This window comes from Mycteria americana, chromosome 1 (assembly GCF_035582795.1).
Source record: "Mycteria americana isolate JAX WOST 10 ecotype Jacksonville Zoo and Gardens chromosome 1, USCA_MyAme_1.0, whole genome shotgun sequence".
Taxonomy (NCBI): domain Eukaryota; kingdom Metazoa; phylum Chordata; class Aves; order Ciconiiformes; family Ciconiidae; genus Mycteria; species Mycteria americana.
In genome coordinates this window covers 60,629,606-60,657,132 of record NC_134365.1, presented here as the reverse complement: position 1 = coordinate 60,657,132, position 27,527 = coordinate 60,629,606, and the positions used below count along the sequence as shown (strand labels likewise).

The following is a 27,527-nucleotide window of genomic DNA, read 5'->3' as shown; positions in this document are numbered from 1 at the left end:
TACACATTCCTGAGAAGCTCCCATCACTATTGTCCCCATTACACAGATTGGGATTTGAAGCACAGTGAGGCGAAGCAGGTTGTCTGTGCCACAGCAAGGGTAGGAACCTGTGTTTCCCACTGTTAACATTGTAACCTTGATCTCTACTAGCAACACTCATCTTGAAGCTTTTGTGTACTGATGCTCCAAATAAAAGCCTGTGTTTCTGTAAGACTGAAGGTTTTAATTTTGTATGGACAGTATGATTAAAGAAAAGGTGTAGGCAGGCTGTGCTTCACCCAGATGGAGCAGAATTGTAAATCTAAAGACTTAGCTGACTATTTAGAAATTTAGGACAGCTGGTCCCTGGCCTTTAATACCAGCATAATTTATAACTAGACATGCTTAAGTCTTGTAAACCCTGTGGAAAGTACTCTGACATTATATACACTGGTTTGATACTGTGATTAATCACCCCTCAGTCCCCTTTGCAGGATAATAAGGCTGTCTGTATCTTGCAGCTGGCAATCTCCTTCCTTACAGTCCCAGCTCTTCTGTAACATTTACATTTCTACCACTGATAGAAATTTATGATTCCAAAATGGGATAAGGGAAAACAAAACAAACAGGAGTTTTCTATAAATTCCACTAAAGCTGCCCTGCTAAAATATACTTTGAGATTAAATATTGGGAGTGCTTGGGTAGATAGGACACTGCTTTTTCCAGCTCGGTTTCAGCAGCTTATGACCCCTTTCTGACCGAAAGCCCCGAGAAGGGGAAGTGATGGGTGGTGGTGGTGGGGTGACAGGAGAAGAAGGAGCATTTGAGCAGGATTAAAAAACACAGGATTAAATCCTGGTTTACAGTTCAGCTAGGTCTTGTCCTTCTTTTCCTCCATCCTCTTTTCACTGCTTGTTGAAAGAGGAAAAGAAGCAACACACTGCACACTCCTCTTGAGTTTTCTGATTGCTTTCTGAAAGCCCTTTAGAATACTATTTCACCTCCTCTAGTTTGAAATCAGCTTCCACACAGCCGAGGTGGTTTCGAGGGAAACAGCCCAAGCTTTCCAATCGAACAACAAACCCCGCCTGTGTTTTCCAGGTGCCTCTTCGCACTCTGAGGTGCGGAGCGGGGCAGCCGAGGGGAGGCAGGTCCTGACAGGGGTGGCGGGGGGCTCCTCGGGGCCAGACCCGTCCGGGCAGTGACGGCCGCGGGACCAATACTCGCCGGTACCTCGGAGGTACAAGTAGTTTTTCAACCCCCCCGCCGGCACTACCGGCGGGAGGGGACGCAGGCTGGGGACCGGGGCTTCTCCTCAGAGCGGCCGGCTACCTGCGCCACCGGCCGCGCAGCGCCCAACCGCCGCCCGCGCGCAGCGCTCCCCGCACTATTCCCTATAAGGCGCTGAAGCCGCGGCCGCGGCCCCGCCCCGGCCCGCTGGCCTCTCCCGCCGATGAGGTAATGCGGGGCTCCCATTGGTCGGGCGCGGCGGCGCCCCCGGAGCCCGAGAGGGCGCGATCGAGGCTATAACTCCGCGCACCGGCCCGCCACGGCGCAGCGCAGCTCCGTACCGCTCGGCATCGCATCGGCCCGCACCCCTCAGCCGCTGGGAGCCGCGGACCTGCCGTGCCCTGAGGCTTGCGTCGTCCCGCCGAGCGAAGGCTGCGCTGCTGAGGCCAGCGAGAGAGGGGTGGGGGGGGGCAGTGCGAGGAGGGAGGCAGGCGGTCGCGGCGCGCAGGCTGTTAGGCAGCGAGAATAAAGTCAGGCGAACAAAACAGCGGCTGCCCTCCTGCTTCGCAGAAGTGAGGAGGCACCTCGGGGGCAACATGACGGCGTGGCTGAGCTTCCTCGTCGTGTTCCTCTGCAGCTGGAGCCTGCGGGACTTGGTGGTGGAGGCTTGCACTTGCGTCCCCATCCACCCGCAGGACGCTTTCTGCAACTCCGACATCGGTAAGTGCCGCGGGCAGGCGGCGCCTCCTTGCCCCTCAGCCGCCCGGGGCGAAGCGGCCCCGCCGGGGCTGGGGGGGCTCCCTCAGGGGCAGCCTAGGCCCCTTGCGTGGGGAGGCAGCACCTGCCCCGCCGGTGCGAAGCCTGTGCCTCTAGAAAGTTCTGCGGGACCCTGAGGGGGCGCGGGCAGCAGTCGGGCTGTCACCACAAGTAAGCCTTGGTCCAGTGAGTGGCCCAGTGAAAACAGAGGTGGGGTGGGTTAAACCGGTGAGGGGTGACCTGACCTTTCAAGATAGGTATGGCTCGGCAGCTGCCTCATACACCTGGGTTAGTAAGAGGAGAGGCATGTGGTGGCAGACCCCCGCCCAGCCCTCCGGAGGGGCAGTGGGGAGTGAGGCGTGCTGTGGCAGCAGGCTCTGTCCTGCGGCAGCAGCCTCTTCAAGAAATACTTTTCAAGAAATCAGTAATTGTAAGAGTGGCTTGTTTCCTACAGCAAGACAAAAACACAATTGGAGGTGTGGGCAGCCAAAATTTCCTCCACAACCTGGTGACAAATAATAGGAGGCAGGATTAGGACAAGTCTCTCAAGCTAGAAAACTGCCCATGGCGGTTGGTATTGAAAGGTGCGGCTCACATAGGCTTGCGGTGCTGCGCCTGTGGGCTGGAGAAGCAGGTAACAAGTGTCTCCGTGCTTTCTGCATGCTGTGTTGTGATCTTTGCCGCAGTGGGAGGTGTGCGAATGTGCATGCTTTTTTGGAAAGTTGAAACACTTTTATTGGATCCTTGCTGATGTTCTCCACTATTGGTTTTAGCATCCCTAAGGTTCTTCACTACACTAACTTTAGATGGGGGACAAGGGGAACACCCAAAATCTCTCACAGGAGGAGGTAATGGAGACTCTGGACTCAAGTTCTTTGGTTTGTTTGTAGCCAAGGGTGGTTAATCAAATATGGTTGCTGCTTGGTAAGTGTCCTGTGATAAAGTATATGAAAGCAATTAGTGGTGTCCTTTGAATTAATACTGGACACAAGTCCACGTAACAGTAAATACAGGCTGTCACTTCAGCAGTCGTGAGTGGACTGCATGAGTGAAGTCTCCTTGCACCTCTGTGGATTGTCTTAGTAGCACAGTGTAAAAAGGGTTGGGGGACTTTGCACTATTACTTGCAAATTATTTGCACACAGTACTGACTCCAAGTGGAGTCTGCAGAGAAATCCACCTGGCAACTGCTATGGAAGTCAAATAGAAAATAATTCTCACTGCAGCAGAACACCCATTGCTGTGAACCCTGCCAGTGGCTCTTTCAAGTTAGCCAAGCTTACTAGCAAAAAAATCTCTCTCTTGCCTTTAACTCTTCTACAGAAACTGCAGTTATGCCTGGTTATTCATGTCTAGTTTATATAGTGTATCTGCTCTTGAATGCCAAAAAAAACATTACATGTTAAAAGTGCTGGGAAGGTTACAGTTTGCTTCAGTGATGATAGCCTGGAAAATATTTATAAAATAGTTTTATACTGGGGAATTCTTCCAGGAAACTGCAGTATTCAAAGTTCTGTTGCCATTTTCATAGTTTGGATCAACAAGTGTGCCACCTAAGTGGCAACTGCCAGGGAGATTGTCCTTTCTGTGAAAGTGAGACTGGGAAATCATTTTTCCGCAGCTAAAGCTGATGACAGCATGTGGTCTTCATTAGCTGTGTTTTGGGAGAAGGTCTACTTTCTTGCTCTGATTAGGTCATGTTATACTAGATTGAGGGTAGTTTTCAGTTTAATTCAACTTCTTAAAATGATGTTAAATAAATTTTTGTTATGAATACACACTGACAGTGTATTTTTGCTAGACACCTAAGTGACTAGGAGTATGGTAAACTATGAAGTTTCATATAACAGTGCTCCTAAACTTTAGGGCACAAAGTTTTTCTGTTTTCTACTCTGATTTCTGGTTGAGTTCAAAGTAATCTCCTTCATCTCTCCTTTCTCTGTTCTGGACTCTTTACTGAGATGTAATGAAGAGTTTTGGCTTTGCTCTGAGACACAGTAGTTCAAAAAGTTGATGTCAGTGGGGCTGTCATGCCTTCAGACAACACGGCAAGGCAAAAGAGGAGAAGCAGAAGGGAAAAGAGCAACTCATTCTAGCAAATGACTTAAATGCAAATTTGATTAAGACCACAGTTCTGTGTGATGGCTTGAAGCAAAAGTAAATCCTTACATTTGCCAGAACTTCCTGGAAAATGTGATGTTTCTGCAGGCTGATTTTAGTAGATGCTGTCATGTTCTTCATGTGCTGAAAGGGCAAAAAGCACACTAAAGCTCTCTGGCTCTGGAGGAGTTAATCATCTCCATGGAAACTGATGGCAGTGTACTAGTGCAGTGTTTAGACAGGCTAAACTACACGCTGGGTTATAAAACACATTGTGGGGAAGAAAGAGACTTGGCAGCAAGTTTTTATCGCTCTTGAAACTCCTGACAATGTACCAGCTCAAAAGGGAGGAGTCAATGCAGTAAGGGTTGGAGCAAAAGAGATTTTTAAAATAGCTCCTAAAACAATACAAGAAATTAACTAGCTAGGTGGCAGCCTAGGAGAGGCTTTTCATCTTCAGAAGCATTGAATGTTGAAGAAGGAGAAAACTTTTAGTTGAGTGTAATGCAAACTCTTACTGTTGGTCTTTCATGCCTAGCCAGTGAAGTCCTACTCTCAAGTTTATTCTCTTCTCCTTTAATGTGATCTCACTAGACATTTAATTTTTGATCTTCCTGTGGCTCACTTCTGATACAGCCTCCCAACTCTGCAGTCATTAGAAGGTTTTAATCTTTACAGAAAGAGATGCTCAAATAAACCCATTGGAAAGGGCAGGATTTCGATATGTACGTCCTTTGAAAGTGAAGGTTGTGGTCTTCTAAAGGAAGCTTAGACTCCAAACACAACAATGATTTTTTTTTTTCTTTATTAAAAAAAAGGGGGTAAAAAAAAAAGAGGAACTACTGCCAGACTGGTCACAAGGGGTCTTTTCACTCAGCCTGAGTGTTCCAGCATGATGAATGCAGCAAAAGTGAAGAGGTGTGTCTCATCTGGCCTTCTGAGCTTGATCAATAATAAAATTGCTGTATTAACTCTTGGCTTGCTTTCTTTAACTGGATTGGTAAGTGCCAGAACAGGCAGAACAATAGTAAGACAAACAGCAAGACAAACAGCAACTGCTATGACTTGCCATCTGAACTTTGCTTCCTCCACTCCCGCCCCCTGCCTTCGACCCCTTCCAGATATGAATATTTTTCTTTTGTTTGAATTAAGAGACCTTTTGAAAGTACAGACACCAGGCATGCTTTGTTCCATTGTGACAAAGCTGTGACATTTCCAGCTGGACATAGCTGACATGAAAAGGGCTTGTTTGTCCTTTTTTTGCAGGAGCAGCAGGAACTTTAGAGCTTGGCTGCTGAATGTTGCATTCACAGGTTTGGAAAAACACCTCCTGCCTGGCCCCCTCTGCCCCACCTCCCCTTCAAAAAAAAAAAGAACAAAAAAAAGAGAGAAAAAAAAAAGTGAAATTGCAGGCTGAATTTTGAAAAAGCAGTCTGCAAGTGATAAAGAAGGTACTTTGTCCACTCCACACCTGTCTCGCTTTCATCTGGTGCATGTACTGCAGAAAAGAGCTATGGCACTACTAGCTGTCTCTTACCTAAGTTCAAAGGAGCTTGAAATAATATTCCTTTCTATAGTTTGTGTTAGGGGAAGAAATACCTTTTTTTGGCGAGGATGCTGGTGGGTAGTGCCCCTCTCTGTTCTAAATAACCTCACTCTTGGTGAGTTGGAGTTGGCAAGCTTTGGGGAGGTGAAGGTAAGCTCTTAGTGTCCCTTTGTGTTAAGGAAGCCATTCATTCCTCCATCCTGCCATACCCGTAGGCACTGAGTTCACACCACCTGCAGTGGCTAGCCTACTTTGAATTGAGCATGTGATATAGGAATAGCAAGAGACAGCAGAAAAGGAGGAAGCTCATGAATTTGTTTGGCCCAAAGTCTAAGCACCTAATTGAAAACCTGTCCTTTTTCTTTCACTGGTTTTCTTGAATTGATCATTCCACCTTCTCACTAATAAGCTAAAAGAGATATGCAGAACAACTTGATCATACATGAGATTTTGAACATGCATTCATTGCCTTGACATAGACTCAGTATTGAAGTCACATGTGCTGTCTTATCCTTTAAGGCAGACGTGCAAGGTCTACCAAATTAATTAAAAAGTTAAAATAAACCAGCTCCAATTAGTTATTATACCAATCTTTTGAGTTGAGATGAATTTAAGACAAATTTATGGATTAGATGTTATGATAGTGGTTGTGAAAGTGTTATATCAACTTCAGATTCAGACTTTTGTTGAGGAAGTAATGATGTGGTTTCATTTTTAGAAGCAGGAAATCTGAGAAGTGCCCTGTAAAGCTTTAAAAAAAAAAAAAGTACTGTGAATTCCATTTTACATGGGAAGAAATTGAAAAGTATTGTTTAACTTGTATGGAATTCCAAGGTCCATGGTAAAAATGTGATGAAAGAGGGTGTTCCTTGTGCCTGGTCACATCTTCTGACAGAAAGATGACCATTCTAAACTGAATTGTCCTATTTAATGGAAGTGGAAATACAAGTTGGTTATTTGTTGTTTTTGTTAGTTATTTGCAATTAAAGTCCATAGCAGAGTAGAGAGATCTTCCCTTTTGGGATCTGGAGTTTGTCACTTCTCCAAATGTATGTCTTAAAAAATTTGGTGGAAATTAGTGTTTGGAAGATGTAGTGCAGAATGTTACAGAAGGCTCCTTTGGTATCTTGTTACTGTTGCATCTGCTTACTCTAGATTTCATGCAGGAAGTAACTCCACCAAGACCTCTGAGCCAGTGGAGAGCCAGATGTTCTAACCTTGAGTCTTAGAGCTCCTTGCTTTATGTAGACATTTATTTCATTCTTATTTTCACTGATTTCCCACCTGTTCTTGAGAATTCTCCTCCTGCCAACTGCTCCTCTATTGTTTCTGGGAAGAAGTGGGCTGGTGGGAACATAGTTATGTACTGCCATATGCAGTACTAGCGTTTTTTAGCTTAGCGGAAGTTTTCATCTGGGGTGGGAGAGGGCCTGCTTTGTTCATGTCTGTTTTTCAGGATGAGCAGATTTGGTTGTTTGACCATAGAAGTGGCACAAGGTGACACATTCATTCTCAGCTTCATCAATGGACTTCACATTTTCTAAGACACTGAATACAGTTAGTCCTGACCTTTCAGAGTATCTTGGATATGGCAACTGGATTGGCATCTGATGAAATGGATCTCTGTACGCATGCATAATCCCACTGACAGTCATGGTGGGTGGGACCAAGAATCTTTGGTAGGAGCACTCAGTGAGTCACCTGGCCCTTAATTCAGTGTTAAAGCTGTTAAGCTGAAAACTTAGTTTTTTGATGTAACAATGTTGTCTGAGGTCGTATTTCTTTTTTCTCACAGCTCCGATACCATGTGGTGCTCTTATGTAGCCCAACCAAGCATGTGTCACTGAAGAAAGGAGCCCGTTTGGTCTGGGCAGGAGGTCTTGTCATTAAATGAAACATCCACCGGATGCTCTCTGGAAGTTCATAAGAGCTAGTAAAGCTGAGAGGACAGTGTGGTTTGAGTTAGCAGGCAAGGCCAGGCATGCTGTGCTTGCCGGCTCTGAACCAGACTAAGCTGAAGGACTAATTTCAGCCCTAATAATGTCTGGAGTGCATGTGGTTGAGTTTCCTTTTAATGATGAGATTTTTTTTTTTTTGGTACAAGATGAAGAGGCTTTTGCTCTGATGTGCTCCTTATTGCTCTAGACTTTCAGTGTATGGTTCTGTCTTTCACATGATGTTGTAAATTGGAAGCAACTTAAATGATACTGGTGAAATGATAGTAGTGTAAAAGATAAGAGAGGGAAATTGGACCTTCAAGCACCAATTAGTTAAGCAAATGCAGAGTTTATTAAACTTAAAGGCCTACTGTAGCTCATCTAAACCTCTGAAGAACCTCCACATGTGACACTTGAAATTTTACTGGTGTAGCTTTAATGGACTGTTACTGCTCTTTAAGCTAACTACACCTTACATAGACTTCTCTGAGACAAGGTTGATCAGGGCAGCCGACTATATTTGGAACTGTTGCAAGACTGTCTTAACTTTTCCTCGTCTTTGTCGCACTGAACACTGGTTGCAAATAGCAGAGCTGAAGGTCAACCTCTTCAATAACCCTCTGTGTTTAAGCACTTGGGGCACAGAGGAGGGAGGCACACTGCTGGGACTTCAGTAAAACCCAGAGCTCTTCCTGTAAAGCAGATACCTGAAAGGGCATGCCAAAATTATCAGTGCTCTGCCCACCAGTGACTCTACTACTAGTGTTATTTGCCCATAATGGGCTAGGTCCTTCTTTAAAACCAGGGTTAAACTAGATTTGCTTTGGAATAACTTGAGAAAAGAATGTTAACCAGTGAATTTCAAATTTCTGCATTTTGAAAGTATTAGGCTGGCGCTGGGCCTGAGGTACTTAAGACCAAGGTGGGTTACATGGATTTATACCCTCTTATGCTAGAACTAAAATCTAGCCTAGTTATCAGTATGGAAAGGAAATACTGGTCCAGCCTTGTAACTTGTGTAAAGCAGGTGCAGTGCCACTGGTCTCAGCAGTATTTTATCATCTTGTATCAGAGTTGGATTTGACTTGATGGTTTCAGGTTTCTAAAAGGAATGTTACAAACACCAGAGACCTTAAAACTATTGTTAAAAAAGAAGTTAACCTTCTACTGTAATGTGAAGTAGTTCCCTTGAGTGAACAGAGTGAAGCTTTAGTGCATTAACTGACAATGTCTAATAACATAAAAATGCAAGTAGTTTTACACAGCCCTGATTATTTTATTTATTCAAGGTTTCTGCCAGCTAAAAAAGATTCTGTGAGTCTTTAGGAAACAAGATAGAAGTCTCTTGAGTTGCGTGCTGGTAAAATAAATGTTGACTATGTATAGTCCAGATTCCTGCTAGTGTTTATATAAGACCTTTCCAAAGGGCAATTTCAGCCCTTAGAAACAGTATGCAGACAATGAAACTCAAGCTAAACAGCAGAGATGCATATGCACAAAATAACATCAAACCTCATCAAATATAAGCAACAGCTTGCCTGAGATACAGAATCTCATTTTTATCTTAGGAAGAAAGGAGGTCATTTGGGGTATCCTTCCTGGGACTGAAATGTGCCAGGAACCAGCAGAGAGCAGTGCTTGGGGAAGAAGACCGGCCTGGCTGAACAGAGAGCTTTGGCTGGAACTCAGGAAAAAAAGAGAGTGTATAACCTTTGGAAGAAGGGGCAGGCAACTCAGGAGGACTACAAGAAGGTTGTGAGGTTATGCAGGGAGAAAATTAGAAGGGCCAAAGCCCAGCTAGAACTTAATCTGGCTATTGCCGTAAAAGACAATAAAAAATGTTTCTATAAATACATTAGCAACAAAAGGAGGGCTATCCAATAAAGGCATCCATCCTTTATTGGATGTGGGGGGAAACATAGTGACAAAAGATGAAGAAAAGCTGATGTACTTAATGCCTTCTTTGCCTCAGTCTTTAATAGTGAGACCAGTTGTTCTCTGGGTACCCAGCCCCCTGAGCTGGAAGACAGGGACGGGGAGCAGAATGAAGCCCCCATAATCCACGGGGAAATGCTTAGTGACCTGCTACACCACTTAGACACACACAAGTCTATGGGGCTGGATAGGATCCACCCAAGGGTACTGAGGGAGCTGGCGGAAGTGCTCACCAAGCCACTTTCAATGCTTTATCAGCAGTCCTGGCTAACTGGGGAGGTCCCAGTTGACTGGAGGTCACCAAATGTGACGCCCATCTACAAGAAAGGCTGGCAGGAGGATCTACAGGCCTGTCAGTCTGACGTCGGTGCCAGGGAAGGTTATGGAGCGATTATCTTGAGTTCCATCATGCGGCACGTACAGGACAACCAGGTGATCGGGCCCAGTCAGCATGGGTTTATGAAAGGCAGGTCCTGCTTGTCTAACCTGATCTCCTTCTGTGACAAGGTGACCCACTTAGTGGATGAGGGAAAGGCTGTGGATTTTGCCTACCTAGACTTTAGTAAAGCCTTTGACACTGTTTCCCGTAGCATTCTCCTGGAGAAACTGGCTGCTTATGGCTTGGACAGGTGTACTCTTCACTGGGTAAAGAACTGGCTGGATGGCTGGGCCCAAAGAGTGGTGGTGAATGGAGTTAAATCCAGTTGGCAGCCGGTCACAAGTGGTGTTCCCCAGGGCTCAGTATTGGGGCCAGTTCTGTTTAATATCTTTATCAATGATCTAGACAAGGGGATCGAGTGCACCCTCAGTAAGTTTGCAGATGACACCAAGTTGTGCAGGAGTGTTGATCTGCTTGAGGGTAGGAAGACTCTGCAGAGGGACCTGGACAGGCTGGATCGATGGGCTGGGGCCAATTGTATGAAGTTCAACAAGGCCAAGTGCCGGGTCCTGCACTTGGGTCTCAATAACCTCACACAACGCTACAGGCTTGGGGCAGAGTGGCTGGAAAGCTGCCTGGCAGAAAAGGACCTGGGGGTGTTGGTCGATAGCCAGCTGAATATGAGCCAGCAATGTGCTAGGTGGCCAAGAAGGCCAATGGCATCCTGGCTTGTATCAGAAATAGTGTGGCCAGCAGGACTAGGGAAGTGATCGTCCCCTTGTACTCGGTGCTGGTGAGGCCGCACCTCGAATACTGTGTTAAGTTTTGGGACCCCCACTACAAGAGAGACATTGAGGTGCTGGAGCGTGTCCAGAGAAGGGCAAGGAAGCTGGTGAAGAGTCTAGAGCACAAGTCTTATGAGGAGCAGCTGAGGGAACTGGGGTTGTTTAGCCTGGAGAAGCGGAGGCTGAGAGGAGACCTTATTGCTCTCTACAACTACCTGAAAGGAGGTTGTAGCGAGGTGTATGTTGGTCTCTTCTGCCAAGTAACGAGTGATAGGACAAGAGGAAATGGCCTCAAGTTGCGCCAGGGGAGGTTTAGATTAGACATTAGGAAAAATTTCTTCACCGAAAGGGTTGTCAAGCATTGGAACAGGCTGCCCAGGGAAGCGGTTGAGTCACCATCCCTGAAGGTATTTAGAAGTTGCGTAGATGTGGTGCTTAGGAACAGTTTAGTGGTGGACTTGGCAGTGCTACGTTAATGGTTGGACTTGATGATCTTCAAGGTCTTTTCCAACCTAAACGATTCTATGATAACTATGATTGGGGAGAATGTCGGGGAGGCCATTGGCAACTTGGGGATAAGGTCTTGGGTTGTGCTAGTGCGGAACTAGTGGTCTGTGTCAGTGGGCTCAGCTATGAAAGCTTCTGTCTGTTACAGGTGGGAGAAGAGGATGATCACAGCAATAGGCTCAATGGGAAACTTGTAATGGGAGAAGGTATTTAGGAGCTGTAGGAGTGGCAAAGGCCCTTCAAAGACTAGTCTCTGAGTATAAGGAGGAGAGAATGATTACTAGAGGAGGGAGAGATGTTGTATAGAAGCACTGATGAAGAACTAGATACAGGCTGGTCAAACTAAGAAGAATCATTAGCTGTGACACATGACAGGCTACCCCATCTGAAACTGCGGCACATACCTAAGGTGAATCTAATCCATCCAGGAGAGTGAATGCGTACTGTGGCTTCAGGGAACACATAAGTAGGAGAACCCATATAAAACAATCCGATGCTCTACTGATTGATCTCTAACAGCCTGTAGCATGTTTGTTTCTGACTGGCAATCAAGGCTTAGGCTTTGAAAAAAGCCTGGCTGGGTGGGACTGGCTGTGGACAGGGCATGCACACTTTACTCTATCTGGACTCTAGCCAAGCTGTTGCCTTCCTCCATTCAGATGAATGCACAGTTCCTTCAAACAGCCCTTCAAGGAGTGCAAGTTGCATGAGTATGTGTGCAGGGCTTGGGCTCCTTTTATTTTTGCCAGGTGAGTTGTGAGGAAAATACAGCTTAGCTGGAAAGTGATGCAGATTGTGCAGCAGGAGAAGCAAATGAAATTAAGCCAGATGTAACATACTGTCGAAAGGTACTTTTGATATACATGAAGTAGTAACCTGACACACTGCAGTCAGGAGGTAAAAGGAGAGCGTGCAAACAGCAGAGCCATCATTGTTCAACACCTATTTGTTATTGATTCTGGACAAAAATACACACTCTAATAAAAAATCCACAATCTTCCTTAGTTACCCATCTGTTGTTAAAGTATCAGAGCATTGTAATCCTGCTGGTTCTTAAGAGCTTAGAACTCGTTTATTGGGGAAGTAAAGAAAGGTATGTGAAAAGGCCCAAGGATGAAAAAGAGACCCCATAGATTTTTCCCTTCTTAATTCCTTGACTTTGACATGAAAAGGCCCAGGTTTCTGCTGGCCCGCATGATCACTGGTACTTCAGCAAAGTGGATATAACTTCCACCATATTTGCACAATGCTTGCACAGATAGTAATGGCTACACCAGGTGCAACAGCATGCAGGTAACACATTATTACTTCTTGCTCCCTGGTGGTTCATTAAAAAAAAAAAATCCCACAACAGCACATACGAAACAGGAGTACTTGTATTCCACAGGGCCATGTTCAAAATGACCCAAGCTCCTGCTGGCCTAGACTGAAGGACATGAATTTTAACTCCCTCATGCTGTATTGTAATTACAGTATGGGGACTTCAACATCTGTTTCCTTTTCTCCATGTTTCCCTCTGTATTGGGTGTTACTGCAGTGCAGCCTGCAGGGAGGCCTGCTGGCATTATGTTAGTCTCTTAATTTTCTATAGAAGAGCACTGGAGCATTTGTTCAGACAACAAGTTCAATCTCTCATGCTCAGTGAATACATGAACAAGCAAAGATCTCGCTCCTCTGATGTTTAATCAGCCCTCTCAAATGTCTTGGATCAGCTGTAAATAGGAAGTTCTCCCCCTAGTGAGCAGGTTTTGGTGCTGGTCGCCAAACAGTTAAAATATGAGGGAAAAATGTGCTTGCTTGTACCAAGACAGGAAAACCACAGAATGGAAAACTTCCACTTGACTTTGAAAGACAGGAAATGGCTGGTGTTGGAAAGGCAACAGGTAGAGGAGGAGAGAGCCAGAGGATATCTGTGGAAAACCAGCTATTCCCCAGGCACTTCTCCTTCAGCTCCGCGTTCTTTGGGGGAAGGAGTTCCAGGCTGGCCCCACTGTTCCAAGCCCTTTATACACTTTCCAAACACCCGCCCCAGTTTCCTACTTCCTGCCTCTTCTGACACTGCTATAAATATCCTGCCTGTCTTTCAGAGGTCTCAAGAAATGCATATTGCAGATTAAAGGGGGTGGAGGTGACAGTATGAAGCAGCCTTTAGACCCGCTCTTGTGAAGTGCGTGATTGCTGGGTCCTCTGCTTTAACTTGTGAAGTGTGAGGCTGCTGGGTTCCCTGCTTTAAATTTCCCTGGGAAAATGGAGGGAGTCCTCTAAGAGTGAAATAGTCTTCCTGTTTATCATACTCACCTCTGGACTAGGATACATGGGCCTGTTTCTGAGTAAACAATTTCCTCCAATAAATAATATACTACATATGGCACAGAGCTAAAAGCTGAAAAATTTCTGGTATTTGGGAGGAGGGAGGGTGGGGAAAAGAGGTTTAAGAAGGAACACGAGACACTAGTCAAGGGACCACACTATGTGGAAAATTATCGCACTTGCAGTAATGAATACCTTAAATGCACTGGTGAAGAGGATCAGTCTAAGAGGAAATAAAACAGCCAAGTGACCCCTGGGGCACTTAAGTAGCCTTCATGTACAGTGCTTCAACAGCCACAAAATACAGGGCCCTCCCTTAGCATCCCACAGGGCAAAAATCAGAAAGCCAGAGAAGTGTGGGAAGACAAGAGCAGCAATTCCTGTGCAAGAGCCTTGGTATTGCAAAGGATCATGCTGGGGGTAAGGGCAGGATGAGTTCTTAAGCCCTATGTTTTACTTCTCTAAGTATGAAGAGCAGCACCTGTCCCTTTTTTATCTTTTCTTTTTCTTCTTTTCTTTTTTTTTCCTAAGGGGGTGGAGGATTAAGGATTTAGTTGGTTATTTCCTTAGAGGATCAAGATAAAAAGGAGACTTCAATAAGTCTGTTTCCATCCTCTCTACAGACAGTATATTTCAATAGAATTAAGCAGCTGTCCTGCTTTTCCCCCACTGTGTAACAGTTTGCAGCTTTACAGAGAAGCACAGAAATAGAGGATTCCACAATATCAGACCGACCTCCTAGGTGGCACTTTAAGAGATCCCAAATTATCACAGGAAGGTTTTAATGGAAGAGAGAAGTTCGACTAGACCTGGTGGCAAACAGCCAATGACCCTTATCAGTATGTTTCCTTTAACACCTTTACTTTGGAACAAGCACCCTGCAGCAGTCATACGCATCATCCAGCTAGGCTGGAGTTCTGATGCTAATAAAATATACCTCCCAGAAGCCTGATGTGAGATAGTCTGACTTTCCAACAGCCCCCTTCTGTGGCTCTCATCCTAATTCCTCATAGTTAGAGATTGATTCAAACCCTGCAGTTTTAAGTTCCTTCCAAAACTCTTTAAAGGCATCTGTTATTTTAACTCTGGAAAGTCTATTTTTGTTATCAGTATGAATATCTAGTCTACGTCCCACATGCATTGTAAATTGCAGCTATCTCTTGAGTTTCCCAGTGTATTCTGGTTTGCTCTTTTTCTGTTTGACTGGGAGGCCAACAGGATGGGAATCATGTATTTACTCATGTTTTGTTCTGAGGATTCTCCTGACACCAAATAATTACGGGACTATAAAGCTAGGACTAATAAATCCTTGTGTTACAGAACCCTGTGTCCCTCTGTGTTGTGTGATTTAGCAGGAGCCTGCTGGAGTAGCACTGCCATCTTGATCCCAAGAAGAGTTGTCCTTTCCAACTGACTGACTCTTTTGAAAAAACAACAAGCAAAGTGGGAAGCAGGTCCTTACTGGCCTTTATTCCTCTGCTATGTTTAAATTGGTTGAAGAAATGGTATGGATTGAAAAAAGCAGACAGCACCTGTGTATTTGGCTGGATGGGAAACAAAGCTTTCACTAGTACCGGAAAATTTTCAAGCCAATAGGTTCCTTCCTGTCAGTGCGAGATCTCGTGTTTGTTTCTGAATGCCCTTTACTCATACCGATTTCCTCCAGTACTAATGGCTGTTGGAAGAGGTAGGGTAAAGGAAAGCACTGGGTCTTTCCCTCCTGTCTCAGAAACTGTTTTCCTGTTTGTCTTTATGCAGTATGGTAGCTTAGGCCATTGACGTAAACTTTGTCCTTTGTGCTGTTCAAAGCTCCCCTCTTCTGAATTTGACAACATTGCCTACACACATCCTGACTAGGCAGCCTTTTGACAGAAGGACAGGAGAGCAAACAGAACAGGGTCCTAGGGTGATAGTTGTCTTGGCACACCTGGGGGTTTACATTTTTGTGCAGACTCTGTATTTGTTCATCAAGGGGTCAGCACATGGCAGGGTTCCTTCCAGCATATATTCCTCAATAGACATGTGGACCAACAAGGAAAGGTCAACTGAAGTTGTTATTGAAAGAGTATTGTGGTGGTGCTTTGAGGCAGCACCATCAGGTTACACTGTAGAAAAATATGGAAAAGGCAGTTCTTGTTCCAAAAAGTACCCAGAGTCCTGAATGGGAGGGAAGGAATTCAAAGGAATTTTCCAAGGGGAGCTGCTTAGCCCACTTGGACTTCCTTCTCTGATGAAATCCATCAGAGCTCACAGCAGCCATCTTAACTTGGGCAATTAGAACCGAAATGTTGATGCATGTTGTTTCCCCTCTGAATTTTGGACTATATCTCTTTATACTATCTTTTCCTCATGAGAAGATCTCCACTAGAGTTGCTGCAACAGCTGTACTGTCATAAACATACTGAAATTCAGTAATGTGGACAACCAGTGTACGCTGGAATCAACAGAGCTATAATGGTTAAAATAATAAAAAAACCCTCATTCCTGTATTCCCAGAGTAATTTCCCTTGGCAAAGACCAAGCACTGAATGGAACTATACACTCATGAGCTAGCTACATGTTTGCCTGCCAATTTAATAGCAAAAGCGAGCAGGATCTGTGTTGCTTTCACCCAGAAAAGGAAAACAACGTTTTAGTGAGATTTCACTATAATGATAGTGGTTTCAGCCCCATTTTGGATTTAGAATATCTTGGCAGCAAAGCTACAGCTGACAGCACCAGGCAATGCCAGTCTGCTTTCTGTAGAGGCAGTAATGCTTCAGCTATTCAAGGTTGTATTCTTCCCTGCCCTGTTTGAAAGGTGGCAGGGGAATCCTTACTTGTCTTGGTGCATTTTCACTAAAATCCCTTACCAGAAAACGTTACTGCAAACTGTGGCAATGAGAATGTAATCTGTGGCTGTTTTGCATAGTTGGATAATTTGTTGGGTTTGTTTTTAAGCCAACTTGTGACTCTCTGAGGCTAGCACTGCTCCAAACCTTATTAATAGCAGTCCTTGTCATTTTAGGGGTTTTATCTTTTCATTATTATTCATACATGCTCATTTCTGGATTTGCTAATACGCACTTGCACTTCCTCAGCTTCCTTGCGTGTGGAAGGAAGCAGCGGAAGGAACAGTGTGCACCAATAGCGTGGTTTTGTTAGCTGGGGTTCTGCTTATCCCACAGAATATTAGAAGCGGAGATGAAACTATACATTGGTAAGCCACACCTCTGATTTTTCTCAGGGGAAAAAAGCCATGTAACTATTCTTAGTTGGTATATTAAGTGTGAAATTAAGCAGTTCCAAGGGGATGAACAACTGCTATTCAGAGGGATTGCCTTTGTGCTTCTGTCTTCTTCTCAGAGCTACAACAGTTCAGTGTTCTTGACTCAAAGTTGTTTCCCTTGGGGTAGTCGAAAATCAGAGCCGAGCAAGGCTGCTAAAAATCCAGGCTTAGACGTGTGCCTCGTGTGCGTGTGTGTACATCTTGCAGTTCAGTGATGACCCTGACGACTTCTTGAACTTTTAATGACAATGCAGCTGTCTGTTCATGGTGCTAATTAACCCAAAAGCTGATTCCTCCCTCCCCCTCGTTATCCATTCTGTGAATGAGATGTGAAAACAAGAAGACGACTTTTCCCGTGCCCTTAGGGCTGTCTGAGCCTGGCAGCAGTGACCCTGCTTGAGTAGAACTGAAAGAGCTGCTGCGCAATAGCGCATACTCCTTTTTAATGGGTTATTAAAATTCCACCTTCTCCCCCTCCCTCCAGTCCTGTTACAGTTTGGAGTGAAGGCACTTAGGGGAAAACAGCTGCAGGAATAACTTTCCCTCTTTTCTTTCGGAAAGGCAGAGACAGCTGTTCAGTTCGTTAAGTCTAGGGATTCCACCACTACTTATTTAGGGCCTGATCCCGCTCCGGTTAAAATCAGTGGAAAGATTCCCACTGCGTTCAACAGGCAGTTGAAGGAAGCAGCTTCAGGAAGCAGCCTGCAATCAAACAATACTGCTTCAAAATGTTGGAAATGGCTAGAGAGTAGGAAGGGATTTGTCACCGAGTTGACTTGCTGACTTGCCTGCAGTCTCAAAGTACAAGCACTCAGCAGGCCAATGTTTTACTTGAGGAACAGGTTAAATGAGTGTGTTTGTGGTATCCTAAGTCACTTTTTAAAGATAGCTCTAGTATGTCTACGTTCATTTACAGTCTGCAGTGTTGACAGACTTTTATTGGCACTGTGAATTGAAGGACTGATCTCTGATGTTGAATGCTTATTTTAGTTTAGATACTCTTTGAGATCATAGGGGATAATGGCTTACTTTTTGAAATGATGCCAGTTCTCAGCACCTGCAGCTCTCATTGGTATGAATTTACTTGCTGCTTCTGAAAAATGAGGAGAAAAATGGAATTTACTCTTGCTTCTGTCATTAGAGATTGTTGTTGTCACCTCTGATTTATACAGTGAAAGAGTCTAGAAACTTGCTGGAGAGGGTCAGAATTTCTGTTCCATAGAGAATTTCAAAATGGTGGAAATTTATTCAATCTGAAATGTGAGGGGGAAATGAAAATATCAGGGTCTTCAGCATGGAATTTTCTGGAAAAAGTGATTCTGGTGCATCTGAATCTAATGTTTTGAAGAGTTAATTCAAAATATTCATTTTGAATGAGGGTGTCATTTCACATCAACATTTAGACTTCAAGTGCAGTTGAAGAGAAATACTGATTCAGGATGAAAATAGGTCTCGGTTTTTCTGAGAAGAAAAATAAAAACCAATTTTACTGAAACTGATTCTTTCCTTAGAAATTTGTGACTTAAGTAAAACCATGTTTCCTGACAGGAAAAAGCACTTCCAGAAACATTTCTACCAGTCCTGTCCCTGATGGTTTAACAGTAACAGCCTCCCCTTCTGGATGTGCTGATTTTGATCAGGTTACATGCTACCTCTCAACCTGGGAGAGATTCCAGTTCATTAGTCCTCTAGGGTTTATAGTTAGCTTTTCCTGAATGCTGAGAATTCCCTTTAAAACACAAATCTACATACTCTTTGCTTGCTCCAGTCCTTGGCAGTGGGCAGTTCTCCTTGGGTTTGCTGCATTAATGAACAAACAAGTTTGTGGTTGTGCTGCTGCCACTGGACTGAGACAAAGTATTTCCTCTTGTGTTTCTGTTAGTTCCCTCCCTGTCAATGTTTAAACATGCTTACACCTGTGTTCCAGGTGCAAGCTTAACTGGAGCCCTGAAAAGCTGGCTCTTGGGAGGGTGGTTCATTACTTTGCCAAAATAGTCCTATTACAGCAATGTCTCAGGAGACCTACACAGGCAGGAAGCAGTGAGGCTCGATGTATACCGTGGAAATGATTACCCTTATCTGTAAACATTCAGCAGTGCAATGACCAGAGAACTTCTGCCTCCCAAAACAGTTAATGGGCCTTAGAGCATTCAGAAATAGCAATCACTGTGCCAGGGCGACTGTGAAATGACTATTCAACCATGTCTGGAGACCTTTTGTTTTTTTCCTAAAAAGTTACAAGGACACCTAAGAAGTGATACCAGAATGCAGGCTTACGTCCCCCAAATCGGAACTTTATGAAAGTTTTTGGTAAGAATATTTTACGAAGCTCTCAAACTCCAGTAGCACAGATGAGCTAACTGACTGGTAGGTTCACTTTAAGTAAATCTCCATCAGATTCATATGCTCAGACTTGAGAATTTCCATATAAAAACCATTAATTAGCAATACTGCTAGGAATAAAACAGTATGAGTTAGTCTTGGATTTGCATAAATATCTGTTGTGCAAAAAAAAAGTCAACAATTGGTGGTAGACAGGCACTGTTAACCATTCACTGTGCTCTCTGTGCTTACAGAAGTCTAGCTAAGAGTCATATCTCATTAATATTTCATTGGGAGAGCCAGGATGCATATGAGCATGCAAGTAATGACACACAAGTTCTGGAAATGTATTTTGATTATGGCCTCTTGAGCTGTTCATGAACATGAAATTTTGATGAAAAGTTTGTATGACGGAAGTTTGGGTAATAAAAGGACAAGATGGTTATACTGTTTCTCTCTCCACTGTAGTTTCTATGGAAACACTTTGGCCAGTCTGTCAGTAGGACAGTCAGGGAGTTTCTGAGAAAACTGTTTGAAGAACAAAGGTAACTGGCCAGTGTCTGCCTACCCTTTCTGCTGTCAGTGCTCTGTGTCATTGTACAAGGAAAATCTTGTGTCTTCAGAGCTAGAGGATGTACAGTGTGCAGTATGTATGTTACTCATGTAAAGAGTTGTTGCTTATAGACGTTCTTAGACTTCCAGGTCTTCTCATTCCCTCTTTCATGAGATGTCTCATATCACTCTCCTTTTGTTTTTTACCTTACTCCCACAACCAGTCAACACTGAGTTCTTCTAGCCTTTGATGTACCTTTGAAGGTCCAAAATGAAGGATGATGTTTTGGAACACAGTTATGACAGGGCACTACATGGGATCCTGGAAAGTTCTGGATAGGAGGGCAAATTGGTCAGTGTGAGATTTGCCCTGGTATTGTCCTGACTTTGACCTGTAGTCAGGAATTGACTGGGAATTGTGGTACATGAGGCTGATTCAGGGCTCAGGGAGGTTTTCCACTTGTTTTAATGAACACTGAATCAGGATCCGAGTGCTACACCTAAGTCTTTATGTGGTGCTCAGACTCCGCGGTAAAATTCTTCATGTAGCTAAGCTCAGTTACATAGTATTAATGACTGTGGTTACATAATAGACATTAATAAAATGGGCAATTAGTAAATTCCTTAAGCATTATGATAAACCAGGACTGTGTCATGGACACGTCCAGTGTATGTGAACAGTCTGCAGAGGCTGTCAGCTTCTGAACAATTTATAATGGCTCAAGAATGGTGGGGAAAGGTACTGGCTTCTCACAGGAGAAATTGTTTGAATGCAGGTTTAATTCCAGGGTCAGGCAGGCCTAATGCTAGGTCCTGTCAGGTCCAGTGCAAATAGGAACAGCAGAGCAGCACATATAGGCCTGACCTCGTTAAATATGTATACCTCTTTGGCGTGGACAGCTGCTTAGCCTATCAGTTTAATGCAAGTTTTCTAATGCAGGAAGGAATTTGCAGGCCCACCCAGTACCCTTGAAATCTATACATGTTCCCAAACGGTTCTTCCTCTCTAGCTCCTACGTGCAAAATTGAGTGTAAACCATGTGATCAGTGGAGTGCAGCCTCCTCGCAGAATGCTGGCACCCAGCCCAGCTGGGTGAGGTGCTGAAGCAAGGAGAGTCCTCTGAAGTAAGTTGCTGAAGCAGGGAGTGTCCAGGCCTGTGGCTTTTGATACTCCCTATTTTGAAAGGTTTACATGGGCTGTCAGAGCTGCCCTATTTCTAATGCGCAGAAGAAAACTGCTTTCAGATGTTCTCTTTAGCAGGACTCTCCTTTCTCCTTCTCCTGTTGGACTACTTGGATGTGAGGTCCCAGTGCATTCATGGATTGCACGGTGGGTTAAGGAAGACTAATGAATAGACAGATGTGGCTCAAGAATTTTCTATTGCCTCCTTGAGAAATACAGTGATGAATTTATTACGCTTTTTAACTCTGGATATCTCACAGAGGAAATCTAGCACTAAGGAGCAAAGACATGCTAGTTCTATGTATCTTTGCAGATGTCTCACTATTACATGAAATGTGAAGTAGCATCTACTAGGTTCAAGCCCTGGACATTCACTGTATATATGGTTGAGTGCTGGATCAGAGCATCTTTCCCCCCTTCCTCTTATGATGTATGCGAGCAGTCTCTTGGCTGCTTGGTGAAGATAGTGGTTTTGTTCTGAGAACCAGATATCAAGCTGCAACACAACAGCTTGCAGAAGGAATCACCATATCCCAATAGAGCAATTTATCTACAGCTTTGCAGGCTAAGGACTTTTCTTTCTCAGCAGAATTGAAACTTCCTGGGAAATTTGCAGTCAAAAAGAAAAAATGGAACAGAAGGGTGCATCTACACCGCCTCTTCAGCCTCAAATCTCCTCACTGTGTACCCATTTTGATATACATGTAAAAGCAATATCATTTGAATACTTGCAGCAACAAACATTGCATTTGAGGACTGTGTATTACCCTTGCTTAGGATCAACAGTACTTTATTCTTTAAGCGGTGCCCATGGTCTCAAAGGAGTAAAAGTCTGCCCCATGTGAACCAGAATGGGATTTCTGTGATTGTAGTAGGTTCTTTAAAATACCACTCAATCCATTTTAGTGACTCTGTCCCTCATTCTTGTAGTTTATTATCATGATCTGTGGAAATGGAAGATCAGCCTCACTGGCAACTGTATCACTAAATCTCAGGCGAAGGACATGTTTTCTCCTTGCAGAGGCTGCTCCCCTAACTGTACTTCTTTAGGCAATTCATCTCTCATCATACGCTCCAATTTGCTTTCCATGTTACTGCTCACTTGATGGGTTGGGAAATGATCAATGCCAGATGCACATTCCTTTCAGGCAGTAAATGCTCCTGCAGCAGTAAGCCATGTGCACCAGCTCCTTGTTTCATTAAAATCACATATGGTTTCCATTTGCCCCTAATTGGTCTCACTTGAGCTCTGCCATATTCTCCAAGTGGAACGCTTAGACCTGTGGCTCCTTCGAACAATTCCAGAGAGCTATGAGAAACCAGAGTCTTGTCTGTCTCAGCCTTGTCTTCCCCTCGTCCTGTATGTACTGTGTCTAGAAGTACTTGATCTGGAAGTGAGGACTGAGTTAAATCTTACTGCACAAATCTTATGTAGACCAAACGAAAATGGAAAAGGTGTTTTGAGCTGAGCATTGCCTGACCAGCTTTGAGTCATATGCTTGTTATTTTTATCCACTGTTGTAAGCTGGCTTTGGAAGTGCTTTTGTGTGTTGGTTTTGACAACCATCTTTCCAACACTGCTAACCTTGGCTGAAAGCAGTTCTTTCTTTGGCAGTTGTCAGTGGCACAAAATGAGGCAAAATGCACTCTGCTGAAAACACCCTTGGAGAGAGGTGAAAGGTGCCTCTCTACTGTGCTCTGTTCATGAGGCACTCCCCCTCCCTCCACTTGCATCACTTTTCCTTCCTTTACTCTGATACTTGCCTACTGCCTTTCGCCTCTAGTCTGAATTCAGCTTTCAGTAACTAGTTAAAAAATATTTAGGTGGAAAGTTAAAAAAAAGCCTGCCAAAAAGGAGACAGAGAAATGGCTAGTTGGCAGGAATGACATTGGTTTCTCTTTTTATTTTACCAGAGGTTTCTCACAGCTGTAGGCACGCTCAGTATGTAGTCTGCAGTGTCTCTGTTTGCTTACATCTGTAACAAACCTAGAATGTTTTGTTGACGCAAGCTGTGAGACTAATTTAGCGATGTGTGTAACTCTTGTGACTCAACTTTGTGCCTGTTCTACCTAATCTCTTGGGCCTACCTGGCTTCCCTGAGTTTAGTAGGTGTAATAGCTAGTAACAATTTTTTTTTTTCTTCCTTTAGCTTCTCTGTGTTTATCACAAGGTATTTCCTGAACCTATTCTCCCTTGGCCTGAAACATACCATCTACACATGGATCTAAAAGATTCTACTTGTAAATTGATATAAATGCATTTTAGATCCCTCCTTTCTTCCTCCTCCTTTCTGTCTTTCCTCCATCCTCCAAACAGACTGTCTGTGTATGATGAGAATGCAAGGGAACTAACATCAGGAGTTAGATGGAGGGGCAGTGCTGAGCAGCTGAAGAGTCTTCAACCAAATTGCATATAAGAACCTGAATGAAATGTCTAGAAGAGAATTTGCAGTTTCTTATCTAACAGAGACCTCTCCTTTCTCTCTGATTCTAATGTGTTTCAAAGGGAGCTTGGGCTTCCATGGGGTGAGATGCACCATGTGGGGAAGGAGAAAAATGCTTGCTTCTGCTGCCATCAGAAAAATTGTACCCAGTTAATAAGCTACAGGTGAAATGCCAAGCACAAACCAAGTTCTGCTTGCTTTATGCAACCTTTCATCTTTAATTTGTGGTCTTGTTGGGAGGATTAACTTTCTCCCAAGTAAAGCCCTTCTAGAGCAGTTTATACTTGTTGAAGTGATGGGAGCTCTGATGCAATCATAGTCTTGTATGAAAGAGTTGTATCACTCCTTATTTTGCAGTGTTGGAAATCAAGTAGTACAGCGTGTTGTGCAAACAGACTCTCAGTGGCAAGGAAGTCTGCAGGTATGGGAAACCAGGTTAATATTTAGCAACTGCAATTGTGATCAATTGTTTTAGACAGAGCTTGAGCCTGGATGAAGCCATTTAATTGCCTTCCACTTTTCTGGGTGGCCTTCAAACAGCCTTGCTATGCCACAGACAGGGGAGGTTTTTTGGATCTGCAAAACGAAGGCCAAAAGTAAACATCATAGTTCTGGTTAGAAAATGGAAAGGAAAGTTATCTAGTTGTCTTGCCTTCCTGTTTTTATTTAGACTTTTGTTGTTAGTCAAAATGTTCCAACACGCTTGCTGAAGTAAGCACAAGTCCTATCCAATGTGATATTTATGTGGCAACTGTCTGACTGGTAGAGGTGATTGGTGTCAAGAAGATGGTGCTTTTTTTCAGTCAGTGGTCCTCAGAGTACTTTGAAAAGGCAAGAGGTCAAGATTTAGACTGCCAATAATGGGAGCTAGTTTGTTGGTGAGGGGTATGAGAGGAAGGCAGCCAGCAGTGAACTTCACTACCTTTTCTTGCGTTCTTGATGAGGTTCTCTGGTGATGCTGTGTGGGAGCACAGCTGGATTTGGCTGCTTCTAAGACAAAGCAAAAGAGGTTTGCTTTGCTATTGTGGCTTTGGCTAGAGGTCATGATGGAATGAGACAAGAGAAAGCTCCTCTGTTGTGTTTTTTCATCCTTCTTGCACTTTGCGAGGAGCCTTCAAATTCAATAATTTGTAAAAGAATTCTATTTTGGTTATATAAGAGGAGGTGACTTCCAGTACAGACAGATCATCAAACAGACTGGAGACTTATATCAGATCATCAAACAGACTGAAGAGTTTTTTCCCTCTTCATGAATCACCTGCTGTCATCAGCATTTCCCTCTCTGTTCTGCTTTGCTGTGGAAGTGGAAGAATGGGTGAGAGGCTGCTTTTTTGTCCCCTTTCCAAAGCAGGCCCCACCCACTTGCTTCTCATACAAGCCTACAGCCACCAGGCAATTTAATGGAGCTTCCCAAGAGGCCGCATATAGCTGGGCCAGACTTCCAGTCCAAAGGACACAATCCACTTGTAGTTATGGTCCTCTGTTATTAGGGAGGCCAAGAGTGTTGGTAATAATTGCTAACAGATCAGCCAGGGGGGTTGGAAAAGGAATGCAGCTCATGAGAGAGAGTGAGCAAGACAGATTTAGCAATTCTGTCTTTTTAGCAGCACCATCAGCACCAATGCTAGAAAAGCTATGAGTAAAAGCATTCTGCCTTGAGCAGGTTAGGAGACACTCCCAGAAATGCCAGAATAAACTAATACCTCAGTAGTGTGCTAGGTGTGCTCAGGAGACTTAAACATACCAGCTGCCTTAGCCCTGCATGATGTGAGCCCTCCAGCATGTACCAGCACAGTAAGGAGTTTTTGTGAGACAGGCTGAATGAGAGAGCTGCTAGTAAAGTTGATAAAAAGTTCTCAGTAAATTGCTCTTGGAATGAGCCCTTGTATAGTCTTTGGATGAATAAAATGGCAACCGTCCTCCTTGGCATGTCCTGTGTCTAGTGTTAAGGCAGCATTTCCAGGTGCACCATTCTGTTGGAGGTTGTTTTTGCTGTCCAGTTCCTGATGTAGTCAGTGGCGTCAGAATAGAGAGCGCCTTTCTTCAGCCTCCTGGTCACGTTGCTGCTCCCCATATATTTTATTTTGCCACTATTTGGATATCAAAGAATGGACTGGAAGAGTAACTTGTCCCCTGTGTCTCTATTAGTAAACAACATGAATCCTCCACATCCTTCACTTACTTAAATGCAGTGAGCATGCATCTCAGCCAAACCTCTCACTTAAAAATACTCATATTGCACACCAATAAAATAAATCCTTGAAACAATAATGAGAAGTGTAGCATTTGTTACTCTCCTGAGCCGTTCATGATAATTGGTCACAAGGGAAATGGGTTTGGAGCAAGTCCTGGTCTCTAAAGGGTGTGTGCCTCCACTTAAAATACTGTTTATGGATTATAACCAGCCCACTTGCATGAAGGCATCTGGTTCTCATGGTGCAGTTGGGCATGCAACTGGGACTCGTGGTGTTAGGTTGTGCATGTACCACTTCCCTCTCGTTAACGTCAGGTGAGATTTGTGATAGTGTCACCATCTAGTGGCTGGCCCTGATACAGGACACAGGCTTGATTGAACTAAGACAGTCGATGCCTTTGCTTTTCAGTTGGGAAAAAGAGCTACTACATATGTAGTAGCTAGTGTGTGCTTGGATGAAATGACTTGGTAATTACAAGTCTTTTCACCATGTTGTTTCCTCAGCTTGGCAAATGCTTGTCTTAATCTCAAATGTTCACTTCCCTCACATGGGTCATTGCCTGTTTGTCTACTCCTTGCCTCATGAAAAGAATGCCCTCTGCTATCTCAGCTGTAAAGTCAGTGTCCTCTTCTGCTTCTTATCTTACCTTTAGGCCTATTCTTCCTATGAATCCTTGAGAAAATGGCCACAGAGTAAGGGATAAAGTTAAAGAATACTTGAGTTAGAGATGTGTGTATTCGGGCAAGTAAAAGTGCATGTAAGGCCTTTTTCTCCTATGCCCATTCTGATTTGTTTGCCTTTTATAAGACCTCATCCAGTGACATCTGGAAAAAGATGTAAGTGATTTCTGTGTGTATTTGTGTGTATACATGCACATGCAGACAGTTTGTACCACGCTAGAGATGCCAGTGAAATACAAACCTTTAGCTGCCTGCACTATACTAGTCCTGTGGCAAATCTGAGCCATCTCTGTTTTCCTAAACACTAAGCTAGTTTACATTTAAAAAAAAAAAAAGAAGGGAAAAGAGATAAATACATTAGTCATTTGTGATACATTGTTAGATGTATTTCTTGGGTCCTCAAACATAGCAGGTTGTTATTTTCTTAATTTATTTTCTTTCAATATCAACTAAATGTCTGGTTTTCTTTCTCTCTCTGTTCTCTCCGTCATTTTTTTAATCATGTCAAATGTTGAGAAGCGGCACATATGTTTTCTCCTCTTTGAATCATGGTATGGCTGCCATGCTTATCTTATCAAGATTTATATCCTCATCTAATTTAACTTTTCATAAATAATTACAAATCACTCATGAGACCTTGCCAACTGCTCCAGTCCCACAAAGTGACCCGACCTGAAACCCCAAAGTACTGAGAAACATTAATCTCAGAGTATTTTCATAGGCAGTACTTCAAAGGAATTGTGGTTTAAAAATATGCAGCTATTTTGGTGACCACTTGTGTGGGATAAAGTTTCCCATCAGTAATAGCAGGACTGTAATATAGCTTCAGGGAGAAGGAAGGAGTTCAGGGGAGCAGTCACAACACTTTTTGCCTCATTCTGCTCAAGCAGTAGGAGTCCCCAGAAGTAAACAGTTGACTTCGTTAATGTAACACGGACTGAATTTACAGCAGAAATACTGTAAATTTCTGATGCTTTGCAGAGGGTGAAAAATTCCTCTGGCAAGTATGCACGGCCCCTGCTCAGTTAGGAACAATGTTCTTTATCCTCTGACCAGGTGTGAAGAGTGGTCCAGCAGTATAACTGGTGAGCAGCGGTTTGAAGGAGCAAAGACAGGAACTGGGAAACATGTGGCTGCAGATCTGCAGCTTGGAGCTCTGTTCTGGGCAGATTTACAAGTGCTCTCATGCGTGGAGGCTTAGGGTGATGAAGCTGGACATGCAAGAGCAAATTCTGAGCAGTCCTGTCCATCCAGCATTTCTCTCTAGTTACCCAGATGCATCTAATCCTCAGGGGGTGGGAATTTAGCCTCACAAAATGCAGGGGGTAGACTTAAGTTGGAGTATCCTCTGCTCCTTGGCTAACAGCTTGACTTTTCCTTCAATATGGGAAAAATGAGGCAGGGTGGGTTGTTTGTTCA

At 43.9% G+C, this 27,527-nt stretch overlaps 2 protein-coding genes across 3 annotated transcripts in view; one reads left to right on the top strand and one right to left on the bottom strand.

Moving 5' to 3' along the window:
- SYN3 (synapsin III) overlaps window positions 1-27,527 on the bottom strand; it is a 183,101-nt gene that overhangs the window by 90,221 nt on the left and 65,353 nt on the right. The window lies entirely within an intron of this gene.
- Window positions 1,515-27,527, top strand: part of TIMP3 (TIMP metallopeptidase inhibitor 3) — a 41,866-nt gene continuing 15,853 nt past the window's right edge. The window contains exon 1 of the mRNA XM_075501688.1: window positions 1,515-1,929. Coding sequence (XP_075357803.1) covers window positions 1,806-1,929 — 124 coding nt within the window. The 5' untranslated portion in view covers window positions 1,515-1,805. The remainder of the gene's footprint in view (window positions 1,930-27,527) is intronic.